The 14,753-nt window shown below is 38.0% G+C and overlaps 1 protein-coding gene across 2 annotated transcripts; it reads left to right on the top strand.

Annotated features, from left to right (window-relative positions):
• Positions 1-479: 479 nt before the first annotated feature.
• On the top strand, positions 480-2,473 carry LOC111888911 (uncharacterized). 2 transcript variants are annotated; one of them, XM_023885047.3, is made up of 2 exons: positions 480-704; positions 1,213-2,473. In XM_023885047.3, exon 2 carries the CDS (start codon positions 1,215-1,217, stop codon positions 2,247-2,249), a length of 1,035 nt encoding a protein of 344 aa, XP_023740815.1. In that variant the 5' UTR covers positions 480-704; positions 1,213-1,214; the 3' UTR covers positions 2,250-2,473. The 2 variants fall into 2 exon arrangements, with proteins under 2 accessions (XP_023740815.1, XP_042755769.1); XM_042899835.2 differs by having other exon boundaries at positions 480-691.
• Positions 2,474-14,753: the final 12,280 nt, after the last annotated feature.

Below are 14,753 nucleotides of genomic sequence, written 5' to 3' on the forward strand. Positions count from 1 at the left end.
ATTACATCAAACCATAGGGACCACTCTTGTAATTTACTCTAAAAAACAAAAGAGAAATCATTAAAGATATAAGAGGTGATACTTGATTGGTGCTACTTCTTGATCATGATAACTAATCGCCACAAGAAAGATGAAAGGGTCATGAGACAGTTTTCTAGAAAAATTAAGGTGTAGTGCGTACTACTCCTTGCTTCATGGACCATGCACACACACACAGAGAGAGAGAGAGAGAGAGAGAGAGAGAGAGAGAGAGAGAGAGAGAGAGAGAGAGAGAGAGAGAGAGAGAGAGAGAGAGAGAGAGAGATTATTATTAGAATATGTAAATGGGTAAAAGATAGAGCAAAAAATATTAAAAAGAGTAAGATGGCCTACCATAAAAGCAACAAATGCAGCCACAGGGACCAAATGTGTAATTTACTCCTTTGTTTATTACTACGATGATAAAATTCGCACCCTAGCACACAAACCCAAAACATTCGTGCTGTTCATTAGCTATTCCCCTTTGCTCTGCATCAGAACCAAATATTCAAATTAAAACAAGCAATTCCAAATATTCTAATTTGTAAACAATTTTCTCGCCCAAAACTGACTATCGTCACACAAACGGTGGCTATTTCCCTTCATCACGCATCTAATTAACCCTATATATTTTGATTATTTAGGAAGTGGAGTTAATCTGATCGGAATTCTGGTAATCCGTTTAGGTTCGTTCGGCTGATTTGATTACCAGAACTGTTTTGATTGTGTGATTGTTCGGTTATTAAGCTTTGTTGATTATGATGTCTTATGATAGTTGGATAATTGAGATATCCTTTTTTTAAGTGTTTGGATTATCTTGGGTTTGTTTGAATTTGATGTTTTAGCTACATGTAAGGTTCTGATTACAAGAAGGGCATCGACATAACCTTTTTATAAGTTTACTAGAAACATTTTTACCATGAGGCTGATCTACCCTTTCTTTGTTATTAGCATTCAATCGATATGTATTGAACTATATTACTATATTGGTCTATTGATTCGATATGAATAGCATTCATCACTTGTAGGACTGCATCTAATTAGATTGCATGCTGTAGATATTGCGTTTCTTTTCAGTTGGGGATGATGTTCATTCTTGTGCTTTGTTTTCTCTTTTTCTGTTTACGCGTTTTGTGTGAAAATGAGGAATTTTTCATTTGCCAAGAATGTTTATTTTGTATTTTGCTAATGCAGGAATGGATATGTCAACGAGAGAGACTAGTAACCAGATTCATGATGATGCATCTAGCAGTATGACTATCAAAACTGATGATGTGGTACCATGGTCATACCTCAACCATGATGTGATTTCATTAGTTATGATGCAACTGGGAGTTATCGATTTTCTTGCATTCAGTGGAGTTTGCAAGTCATGGAGATCAGTAGCACGCAGTAACTGGAAAACATTTATGACATCCAAACCACCAATGCTGATGTTGATCCTTCCCGTTGGTAATAATGATAGGCAATGCTGGCTAGTGGATTCTGAAGGAAAAGAGTTCAGAACCATAATTCCCCATTCTGCTGGCTGGGGATGTGTTGGATTAACTTGTGGTTACTTGATTTTGTTGAGGTGGAAAACATACGACTTCTGGCTTGTGAATCCAATCACTAGGCATGAACTTCATTTCCCTCCTGCTCCTTGTGTGTCTGATTATGTGTCAAAAATCACTTCTGTCCTTTTCATTTCACCTTCAATGTCTAAATTGGTGTTTGTTATCTTAGCCAGTAATCAAATATGGTTTTCTATAGAGAATGAGGGAGGATGGAATTTTGTTTCCTCCACTTTCGACTTTACCTTTAAGGATTTACATGTTTTCAAGGGGAGGATATATAGTGTAAGTAATAAAGGTCATTTTTGCGAACTCACACTCGAGCCTGAGCCCAAACTGACTTTACTGAAAACCAAGAGTCTTCTTGATGAGGATGTATCTTTCCGGGAGCTTGTAAGTTGGGGTGAAAACATTTATGTGAGGGAAAACTTGATGGCTTATAAATTAGATTTTTGTGAAATGGAATGGGTGCCTTTCCAATATACTGGAGACGAAAATGAAGTTGCTTTCTTTCTTAGCGACTTGAGTCATGGTGCTGCTGCTAAACCAGAGTCGTGGGGATCAGAGCCTGGGAGATATGTTGTTTTTGAAGGAGGTGGAAAGGGAAGGTTCTTTATTGCAGTTCAATGGTATTTTCCCCATGAATGTTTGAATGTTAATCTCTTACACGATGCATGACTTTTAATCACTCTTATTTTTGTCTATTTTCTATTTGTTTTCCTTTTTATGTGATTTGGTGTTCTTTGCTTTGAGATGTGTGGCTAATAGATCTGCTTTATTATCAATTTGTGATTTTATCTTTTAACCTGATTATTATTGTGATGATCGAGCCTTTCTTTTAGATGTAGTATTGTCATCTCTTGTATTACCTGTTGAAAATCCAAGAGATTATTAATATACAATTGTTAAATGCCACCACCGCTCATCACTAGAATTTCTTCTTTGCATTCGTGTACTGGTTATCGCTTATAAGAGAATCTAAAATTAAGTTTGGCACTTAAAGCCAGTATTTTGTCTTGTTTGATAAGTGATCTCAAAGTTTGTTCAAGAAAAAGCAATGTATATTTATTTATTAGCAAATAAGTTTCAATATTTTATTTCGATGAATAATATTTTCATTTTTTCACATTAATACATTGTATTTTATACCTAACTAAAGGGTGTATGCCCGTGCGATGCAGCGGAAAACCAGTTAAGAATTAAATGGAAAAATGAAGCAGGATTCTATTACATGTTATAACATAAAGAAAATAAATGAAAGTAGAATGCTATAAAACACAACCATATGGAAGTATATTACCACTTTTTATCAATTATAGTTAACGGTACACCTTAAATAGTAGACATGTGTGGTGTTTGATGGTTTTTCATGCTCTATCAAAACCATCAAGCATAAAGCATCTAACTATTATTTAATTTTTTGAACCAAAAAGATTATGCATCATTTGTTAATTTAAACTTACAATTAGATTCAAGTTCGAAACTTACATGCTAAAATTGGATAGATTTTCCAAAGAAGAGTGTCTTAAAGTGGAAGTACAACACACAGTAATAAAAAACAATTAAATAATTATGTTGTAATATAAAAATATATAAAGTAAATTGTTATTTATTGCTATAAAAAACAAACGCATTTTATTTTTTTTAAAGCGTAACAACTCGTGTTTTTGAGTATATTTACATGTTATCTCAGATTGAACAACTCATCACTCTTATCAATTTTACACCAATGGTCCAAATTTAAACTTTTGTTACTAATTTGGTCCTAACATTAAATTTTATTATGAATTTATCTCAAATTTAGTTTGTTTTACAAATTATTTTTTTCCTACAACATTTTTAGAAATTTTTACAATCTATACTAAGATTTTTTTCCTTATGTTTTTATATGTTTTTAATACGATGCTCTAAACTTGGGTTATAATTCTTTATTGATTTTTACACTTTCATACAATTGCTTTTAAAAAAAGTATTTTACAAATATTTAAAACTTTTCATACGTATTTTTATTTATATTATCGTACAACTTTTTTTTTTCCTTTTTTTTTTTTTTTTTTTTTTTTTTTTTTAACTTTCTTACAATCATTTCTAAAGTTTTTGATGGATAAAAATTTCATTTTTTTAATACTTTTTGTGCAACGGCCCAAAATCATGAAGAAAATTTTCATTTTTACTTTAATCTAAAACCATCAAGTATGGAAAACAACCCCAAACAAAGTATGTCATCATGTGAATAATCATCAGAGTACAAAATCCAAATCATAAGAAAATATAGAACATAGGTGGATGCGCTGCGATCATGTCAAGCCCTTTCCCTTCGTATCAGAAGTACCTAAAACCATAAACATATCTATAAGCACGAGGCTTAATGAGCTTCCTTAATTGTCAAGTTCAACCAATTGCATCATATTCAATAGAAAACAAGCCAAGTCTCTGATACCACTGATGAGTTTTGAGCATAACATACAATCCTTATGTGTGCATGCAACCCTAATTATTGGATCGATGTTTTTTCTAATTGAACATACAAGTATTGAACAGAAAAGGAAAAATCCTAGGAGGCATCTAGTATTTTTGAAATTAAAACAAGAGATAGTAAACTAACATTTTAATGTTTTGTAGTAATAAAAAGCAATTCCTTGTTTGTGTAGAAGCTTAAGAACTAGTGTCACAAGTGTAACACCTCTAATGGTTCACAAACACACTTAACAAGAGGATGATACGAGAGAGGAGGAGGAAGATTCAAATTTTGGTTATTCTTCTTAGGGTTAGAGTGGCCAAAATCAAGAGGGGGTGTAGCTCCTTATATAGATGAGGTAGCTTAGAGCCAAAGCTAGGGTTTGCGGGATGAAACCCTAATTCCTTAGCTTAAGGCCTAAGCATTCCATGAACTCTCCATCCAAGGCTTTGGACGGAAATTCTAGGGCCTCCCTAGAAGTTTTCGTCCAACCCTTCTAGAGTGGTCCAAGAGCCCAAATCCACAACTATCAGTAAATTGCCAAATAGCCACTACACTTTTTAATTAATTCCTTTAATCCCAAAATTAATTTATGATTAAATATTAGTTAAATAATATGATTTCTAATTCATAAGTTATTACCATAATACATTAATAAATCATTTATTACAATTCATTAATCAAATAATAAATTCTTCCTCTTTCTCAATAGGTCATCCTGCCTAGTTGCTCGTGTAACGATCGTATTCCGAGGTATATATTTATTAACATTCTCAAGTTCTATTTTGGGCTATTATAGAATTGTATTTTTGGTTTGGCTCTATTTGTTTTGGGCCGAGAATTTGGCTGCCCATAAGCCGTAAGCTGGGCGTACCCCATTGTACGCTGGGCGTAATGCTTAAATGAAACGCGGGGAAGAGGGGCGTACACGCAACGTACCATATGGTACGCCCAACGTACGCGGTCAGATGAAAACCCTAATTTTAGGGGTTTAAGGCTATATAAACCCCACTATAGCCTCCTTCCCTGTCTTCCCATCAGTCTCCCCACCCTCAAGGAAACCCTAACTTGTTTTTATCCTCCCTTGTGTGTGAAGAAGCTCTTGGTGAGTGTTTTTGTGAAGAGAAGTGGTGAAGAAGGAAAAGAAGAAGTTGGAGAAGAGGCTTGAGCTCAGGGATCTGGACTTAGCACCCTCTTGGTCAGCAAAGGAAGGTATAAAGTTCTGAACTTTCTTCCTCTTTCCTACTAGATCTAGGTTATGGAAGTTTGGATCTTTTTAGGTCCAAAGGTTGAGTCTTGATCTTGATAGTCGGTTCCGGAGCTTGGATTGCCATCCCTACGGCTCAGAAACATCTTCCTAGCAATAAAGTTTCAGTCTTTGTGGCTTATATGGAACCATGCATGAGATCTAGTTAGCTCCATGGAAGTAGAATGTTATTTATGGAAGTTTGAGCCTTTATGAGACTTGTAAGTCATCAAGTAAGCAACTTTATGGCTTAAGACATGGTACAAGCATAGGATCCGGATTTGTAGCCTCTGGATCAGATTATTAAGCACTTAATGAGATTTTGGCTTAACATGGTTGTACGCTGGGCGTACAAGGAGGTACGCGCCGCGTACAAGCCATCAGCCAGTACGCTCAGCGTACCTTGGTGTACGCCCCACGTACGCTGCCAGTTTGGGCTTCGAGTATTTTGGGCCTCGGTGTGGGCTGAGTTTCAGGCTTAGGGGTCCTTTTGTCACACCCCGAAAATCAAAGGCGGAAACATTTCCGGGGTTGGCTCCACGTTGAGTATCAAATCCAATGCACATAGTAATCAAAGTAAACAACCATTACATTACATATATTTGAAAGTTTACATTTGTTTCAAAAGTAAATTGTACAAGTGTGATACATATTATATATATGAACAAAATGAGACGAGTCTTCTACACACTCCGTCTTCACCAAAAGAGATCACTGGGTACCTATCTAATACAGACCTGAGAATACAAGCAGTTTGAAAATCAGCATAAAACTGGTGAGATCATAAAATGTTTGTTTTCTGAAAAATGTACCAGTTTCCTTTAGTTTTCCGAAAAGGTTTGTTATCAAAGAAAATCCCATATTTTCTTATGTAAAACAGTTTAGTTATCTTTCATTACCAGTTCAATTACGCGTTATATGTTACCCCAGGAAAATCCCATATTTTCCTAAATGCAAGACCGATTGAATATCACAGAGTATAGTTTAATACACAAAACTATATATTGAGAATCATGGGATTACTATCCCGAATTAGATATAAAATACTTTAATATACGTGAACTGTAGATGGAAAGTAGTTTGAAAACCTCGGGACTAACATCCCGTACTACATATAAGATAATTTGATATACATGAAAATATAGATTGAATACCATGGGACTATCATCCCGAACTAAATACAAGATAGTTTGATATATATGAAAATATAGATTGAAAACCATGGGACTACTATCCCGGACTAGACATAGATTCAAAACCATGGGATTATCATCCCGTACAAGATATAGATTCAAAACCATGGGATTATCATCCCGTACAAGATATAGTTTCAAAACCATGGGACTACCATCCCGTACAAGATATAGGTTGAAATCATGGGACCATTATCCCGTACTAGATATAAGTTAAAAACCATGGGACTACCATCCCGTAGAAGATATATATTGAAATCATGGGATTGTCGCCCCGTACTAGATATAAGATATATACGTACTGAAAACCATATGAATAACATCTGGCACTAGATACAAGATCAATATACTAAAAACCATGGGACTATCATCTCGTACTAGATATGGAAACTATATATAGAAAGTAGATTTGGAATCGAAACAAAGTCAAAACCAAACCCAAAGCGAAACCGGAACGAATTGATAAACGACGAATTTTTACGGGTAGAACGGGTTTTCGGCGATGGACAATTTCGGGTTGTTATATTGTCCCCCCGTTAGAGGGAATTTCGTCCTGAAATTCAAAGATTAAGATATAGATCATGAATTAGAATGAGATACGAATGGACTTGTTGCCTCGGATATTCATGCTCACAAGTGGAAATAGGGTCTCTGCTTGGCGTTCCAGCGAACCCTCAATTTCGGGACACGACTTTGTTTCGTACATTGACTCTCTCTCAATCTATGATCTCAATTGATTCTCCCATGGGGGTTCCAACCCTTGATGACTTCGGTCTCCTCAAAGGAATCACTAGGGTTTCGTTTGGTAGATACTTCTTAAGGACAGAGACGTGAAGTACCAGATGGATGCTACTAAGTTATGAGGATAACCGAAATTTGAAGGTTGCGAAATCGATTCTACGAGGATCACGAAGGGTTTGATGGTTTTTAGAAGAAATTTATGGGTAGGTCGGCGATAATAGTCGATGGGACCCAAGAATCGACATGTTTCTATGGGTATCTCTGGTGCCGACTAATTCCCTATTGCCTTAGTTGTTGAAAAGGTTCACGGGTATGACTGCTTTGCTTAGCTACATGATCAAGGAAAATGATTTGACCGAAGGGTACCACTACTAACTCGTAGTGATCATATCAATCCTTGGTCACCTGTCTTGGACACGTTACTCTCACTAAGGTTTGGTGACGAGGTAGTTCGGGGGATTAGGCCGGTGCGAGACTAGACTAGACGTTCGAAAAGAGTTCTCAAGAGTCCTTCGGGAAATAAATTTAGGGAAAAGAGCTGTAGACTTCCCGTTTCCTGATGATCACAGAAACGAGGGATGCATGGCAATTCCTATCGGGAAAACTTTTTTTTGAGCTTTGATGCACGAAACGATGCGAAGGTTTGATGCTGAAGATCACGAGAGTCGGGTTGAGGAAGGATCTAGACGGGCGATCCTTTCGAAACCAAGAATAACGACATGAATGAGACTTGGTCATTTCATGTCAAAAATAGCATCAAAGCATTTCGTGAAAAGTTTTTCCATTAAATCGAATGGAACAGGATAATCCTCTGGACTGAGAATACAATCTATAGGTACGAAGTTAGCATTCTCTATCTCACTGGTTAGCCGTCTCGACGGTACACATTTTCGATTACAAATGAAGGGTTAAGTTTAGAAAGGTGTTCGAATAGATACATAACAGGTTTCCCTTTTAGTACTGGAATCGAAAAGAGTTGCAGGTATAAGAGGTGTCAAAGAGGAGTATACCTACGGAAACAGTGGGATCAACGGTTGTCTCCTCTCGTCCTATTGCTAGGACTTTTCCGGTGTTGCCAGTTGTTGCTGCTTTGGGGCAATTTCGTTTGAAGTGCCCTACTTCGCCACAACTGTAGCAGGCTGGACTAATTCCCATTCCGGATGATTGGTTTGTTGATTTGGCTGGTTTTCTGTAGGTTCGAGCAAGGTGGCCCTTCTTGCCATAGTTGTCACAGATTCTTTCGCGAAATGGACCAGGAGTACGGTGATGGTAGCTGCACTTACCGCACCAAGGAAGGGTACCGGTGTATCCACTGGTAGGAGTTTGGGCCATGGACCCGACAGCTGAAACAACAACAGGGGCAGTAGCAGCATGGATTGCTACCGTTTGCTATTTCTTAGAAGAACCTTCCATACTTTGGGCCTTCCACTTGTTCTAGAATTTCTTTTTACTTCCACCTCCACTTGTGACTGGCTCGGGAGTGGTAGCCTCCTCATCAGAGTTGTCTTCGTGATCGATTAGGGTTTGCGCAAGACATTTAGCGCTATCATAAGTGTCTGGCTTCGTAGCCAAGACATTCCCTTTGGTTGGCTGCGTCAACCCCCAGATGAACCTCTCAATCTTTTTAATCTCCGGGGTAACCATTCCCGGATAGAGTAACGCCAGGTCATCGAATCTTGATGTATAAGCGGCTATGTCGGAACCCTTCATCTTTAGGTTCCAGAGTTCGTGTTCTAGTTTCTGTATTTCGACCTGAGGGAAATACTCAGCGAGCAGAAGCTCCTTCATAGCTTCCCAACCCATAGCATTTGCTACAGGTAGAGTTAAGGATTTGACTCGGCCGTTCCACCAAGTCAGGGCTTTGTTAAGGAAGGTGCAGGCGGCGAACTTTACTTTGTCAGACTCCGAACAGGCGCATATTTCAAAGATTGATTCGATTTTCTCGAACCATTGGGTGAGGGAAATGACACCTCCAGTGCCATCAAAGGATGTGGGCTTCGCATTCATGAAGTCTTTATAGGAACCCTCTTTTCGTTGTCCCTGACTGTTCTCTGGGTTTTGGGTTTGAGTATCACTTCCCGAACCACCGGAACCACCGATGTTCAATTGAGACATAGCAGCTGCCACTGCGGCGGTAACAGCTGCCTGAAATACCACGGGGTCAATTTCAGGAGGAGGTGGTGGCGGAGGGTTGTTGGTGTTCTTCAAGTTGGGTCTCTTTCTTGGAGGCATCGTGATCTAAAAAGATCAGGAAAGAGAGGATCATAAGTCCTCTGAATTGAATCAAGAGATATGGAACAGAGGATATCTCATCAAGACAGATATAGCATCATATTAAGCGATAAAGCAGGAAAGAGTTATCAAGGCAGAACATTTTATCGCTAGAGGAATGATCAAGGAACAACGCATATTCGAGGATTTTCTACAAAGGATTGACTCGAGAAAAACTCCCATCGTATTTCATGATTCACTGCAACGACGACTCGTTGTTTGGGGTAATAGGTAAGTTTTAGGTATGCCGCATACCACAGTCACTCCCAAGCACATGTTGGCCGTGTCTCGAATGAATATAGTTGGCCAGGCTATATTGAACCTAGACACGACTACATAACTACCCAGGTTTAACCGCAACGTACAACACCCATTTACTTATGTTTTGTTCTACTTGTAGTTACGGATCTCGACGGTTCGGTATACTTGTATACTTTTGAAAATACTTGTATTTTGAGGTATACTTTTAGTTCAGAGCACTTAGGCCCTTTAGTGTTTATAGTTTTATACCATGTAAGGTTTGGTGTACTCTGTTCACTATAAACAAGGGCTCTGATACCAATCTATCACACCCCGAAAACCAAAGGCGGAAACATTTCCGGGGTTGACTCCACGTTGAGTATCAAATCCAATGCACATAGTAATCAAAGTAAACAACCATTACATTACATATATTTGAAAGTTTACATTTGTTTCAAAAGTAAATTGTACAAGTGTGATACATATTATATATATGAACAAAATGAGACGAGGTTTCTACACACTCCGTCTTCACCAAAAGAGATCACCGGGTACCTGTCTAATGCGGACCTGAGAATACAAGCAGTTTGAAAATCAGCATAAAGCTTGTGAGTTTATAAGATGTTTGTTTTCTGAAAAATGTACCAGTTTCCTTTAGTTTTCCGAAAAGGTTTGTTATCCAAGAAAATCCCATATTTTCTTATGTAAAACAGTTTAGTTATCTTTCATTACCAGTTCAATTACACGTTATATGTTACCCCAGGAAAATCCCATATTTTCCTAAATGCAAGACCGATTGAATATCACAGAGTATAGTTTAATACACAAAACTATATATTGAAAATCATGGGATTACTATCCCGAATTAGATATAAAATACTTTAATATACGTGAACTGTAGATGGAAAGTAGTTTGAAAACCTTGGGACAAACATCCCGTACTACATATAAGATAGTTTGATATACATGAAAATATAGATTGAACACCATGGGACTATCATCCCGGACTAGATACAAGATAGTTTGATATATATGAAAATATAGATTGAAAACCATGGGACTACCATCCTGGGCTAGACATAGATTCAAAACCATGGGATTATCATCCCGTACAAGATATAGTTTCAAAACCATGGGACTACCATCCCATACAAGATATAGGTTGAAATCATGGGACTATTATCCCGTACTAGATATAAGTTAAAAACCATGGGACTACCATCCCGTAGAAGATATATATTGAAATCATGGGATTATCGCCCCGTACTAGATATAAGATATATACATACTGAAAACCATAGGAATAACATCCCGCACTAGATACAAGATCATTAGACTGAAAACCATGGGACTATCATCCCATACTAGATATGGAAACTATAGATAGAAAGTAGATATCGAATCGAAACAAAGTCAAAACCAAACCCAAAGAGAAACTGGAACGAATTGATAAACGACGAATTTTTACGGGTAGAACGGGTTTTCGGCGATGGACAATTTTGGGTTGTTACATCCTTGGGCCTTAATGGCCCATCAGAGTTCAGTTTTAAGGACCAACGATTTAGTATTGGGCTTGGGTAAGGCCCAATAAGGGGTTTTGGGCCCAATATAGCAAATTGGGCCATTAGTGGGCCAATAGTGGGGCCATGATCGGACTTAGAAGGAATTGAGGGTTTTGGGCCATGATGTGACCCATGCCATAGAAGGGGTAAAATGGTCATTTTACCCATAGGAGAATCCATATTCTGATTCAGTACTTTATTTCCTTTGATAGCCGGGAAGCAGCCAGAGCAGCAGACAGGGATTACTCATTCAGGATTTCAGCAGTCAGCATCACGAGGTGAGTTTTGTTCCAGTAGGAACGGGTCTACGGCCACAATGCCAGCCCGTTTAGTTAGCAACAGCTTCCGGACTTCGGTCCGATGCAGTAGTTAGTTTGTATGATGCCTTCGTGGCTCAGACATGGTTTATGTGTTATGTGTTCCGGGCTACGGCCCGATGCAGTATACAGTATATGTGTTTATGCTAGTTGATATGTTTATGTTATGCTATGTTCATTTAGTTTCGGACTTCAGTCCGATGCAGTTTCTGGACTTCGGTCCGATGCAGGGGGCAAGGCCCCAGACAGTTCCAGACTTCAGTCCGATGCATTTTCCGGACTTCGGTTTGATGCAGAGGGCAAGGCCCTGGTTAGTTCCGGACATCAGTCCGATGCAGTTTCTGGACTTCGGTCCGATGCAGTGGACAAGGCCCAGTAGTTGTTTACATGTTTGTATGGTATGTGGTAGTTTGGGGGAGCTCACTAAGCTTCGCGCTTACGGTTTTCAGTTTTTGTTTCAGGTACATCCGCAAACAAAGAGAAGGGCTCGGGGTGATGGCATCGCACACACCACAACTTCAGTTTTTATTCCTGGGAGATTGTTCAGTTTTTCCTTAGATGTGATTGGATACAGTTTTTATCATGATACTTGTTTTTAGTTTGAGATATTGACGTATGGTTTTTATGAGATAACTTTCAGTATATGATTTTCAGTAGTGTTAAAACGAAAAATTTTTGGGTCGTATTTTGGGATGCTACAAGTTGGTATCAGAGCCTTGGTTTGAGGGATTCAGATACACTTTTGGGTGCGTCTGAACTCAAAATAAGGAAATGGTAAAAGGTTTTCAAAAGAAAAACATTTTTGAAAAAGAACTTAGAAAGAAAAAGAGTTTTGATAAAGAGAAAAGGGTGTGGTGCATGCGATCAGCCGAGCTCAAGTAAGTACTCCCAAATTACCCATACAAGTTTATGTTATCAGTTTCAGTTTCAGTAGAACAACATGCTAGTATATGACTAAGGACCTAGGAGGATGCCTTATGTGCCTGCTTTATGTGTTTCAGCTTTATGAGAATTGCATGCTAGTATTGAGTATACAGCAGTAGGATAGCCTGTTTAGGTTATGCCTGATAGTATGAGTTTAGCATTGTATGCTAGTACAGTTTCTCGTTATGAGGATAGAATTGCTAGAGTAGCTTCCGGTGTCCGAATGCTGCTTGCTTTGTGCTTTGTGGGACTCTAAGTGATGGGAGTTAGCCATTAGGTGAATACGTCACATCACATGTGATCAGGGTTGAATAATCTCAGAGTGATGGATTTGGCCGTGCTGCGCAGCTCTAGTTTGAGTCCAACCATTGTAGGGACGAGTCTTTTACTCGAAGTATTATATGAGCCTCGTCACATGTGATGGTATTCAGGTAATGGCTAATTGGCATTACAAGGAGGCCTTTAGCAGCTGAGGACTGGTTGGGTTGAGTTAGAGATTTCCCTAGGGTGAGCCTAATGGGTTTTGGTCCTAAGAACATCCTATGTGCTCATACAAACCCTAATGCTTGGATCTAGGTTTCTTTATTGTACATGCAAGTTATCCAAGACTATAAATTCTAATTCTGGCATACTATTAATCATATTAACATAAGAATAGGTTTAAGATGTTACCTTGATTGTTATGTAGTAATATCAATCCCAAATCTCCTTGTATTGACTTTAGAAAGCCTAGAGTCACAAATATCACTCCTCTAATGGTTCACAAACACCATCAGCAAGAGGATGAAGAGGAGAGAGGAAGGAGGCTACCCTAAAACGTGTGAAACCCTAGAATGAAGCTCTACCACGTTTTTGGGTCATAAGGGTCATATATATAGTGAGGCTATTAGGGTTATCTAACAAGGAAACCCTAATTTGGATGCTTAAGCCCTAAGCAACCCATGGATCCCTTTCCTTAAGGTCATGGACGATTTCTTATGGGCTTCCCCATAGAATTCGTCCACTCCTTAATATGAGGCAATTCATAGCCCAAATTGCAATTATCTCATAATTACAATTCCAGTCCCTTAAGTTTAATTAATCTCTTTTAGTCACAAAACTAATTACCAATTAATTATTGACTAATATCAATTAAACAATATGATTTCTCCTTTAATATATTATTTTCATAATATATTAATAAATCATATTTAATCCTTTCTCTCCATAATTCATCCTATCAAGTTGCTTTGGTGAAGGCAACCCAAAAGGACCATGCACCATCGAGTCAAGTACATACCAAAATAGTTATGGACTTAGACACTAATCCAACAGTCTCCCACTTGGATAAGTCTAATAACTATTATGCGTATGACTTCAGATCCTGATCTGCAGTCGTAGCTTTCTAAAGCCGCTGTCAACTTTGATCCTATCAGATACGCGTGTCCTTTAGATAAGGGATCATATATTCCTCCATTCTAGATATCGTATGAGACATGATTTCTAATCATTCTCTTTGTACTATTTCTCGACTTCCGATTTATGACGACTGACTAATTGAACAAATCAAATTAGCCCTAGCCCGACCGAGCATTTACGTTTGTCATCACTAAATCATCGAGGGTCCCAAAGATATCGCTTTTATCCTACTTTGGATAAAAGGAACGGATAAACTTTGATACAATGCTTGCTTGCACTTACTCACCAAATCACACACAACAATATGTTTTATAACACCAAGTTACTAGTGCGTTTACATATTATCAATGTGCAACCAATTTGCAAGATACAACTCACACATCTCGGTTTCAAGAATATAAGATGTTATCGTCTCACCAATCACTCGTGACACAATCCATGGAGTGATCCAAGTGAGCGTGGGTCTAATCCAATGCTCAAATCATATTCATAAGCACTCATGAACGTTGTAGCAAACATTTGCTTATGTCTAATACTCTTTTAGACAATCCACACACCAATTCACGACAGTCTTCATTCATACCTACTTCCAACATATGAACGACTGTGGCCCGTTCGAATAATTTGACTGTTCTTAACCAATTAAATTATTCAGGAAGTCAAAACATGCAAATGTGAAACACAAGAATAATACTAATCTCATATGGCCTCAAACCTTATAGTATAAATAAAACACCTTTTATTTATCACCATATCGATTACTCATTATTTGCCGTTTCGGGTAATCAACTTCTTACTTGAATTATTACACTTGTCCCATGCTCCTAGCATG

Source organism: Lactuca sativa, chromosome 2, assembly GCF_002870075.4.
Source record: "Lactuca sativa cultivar Salinas chromosome 2, Lsat_Salinas_v11, whole genome shotgun sequence".
NCBI lineage: Eukaryota > Viridiplantae > Streptophyta > Magnoliopsida > Asterales > Asteraceae > Lactuca > Lactuca sativa.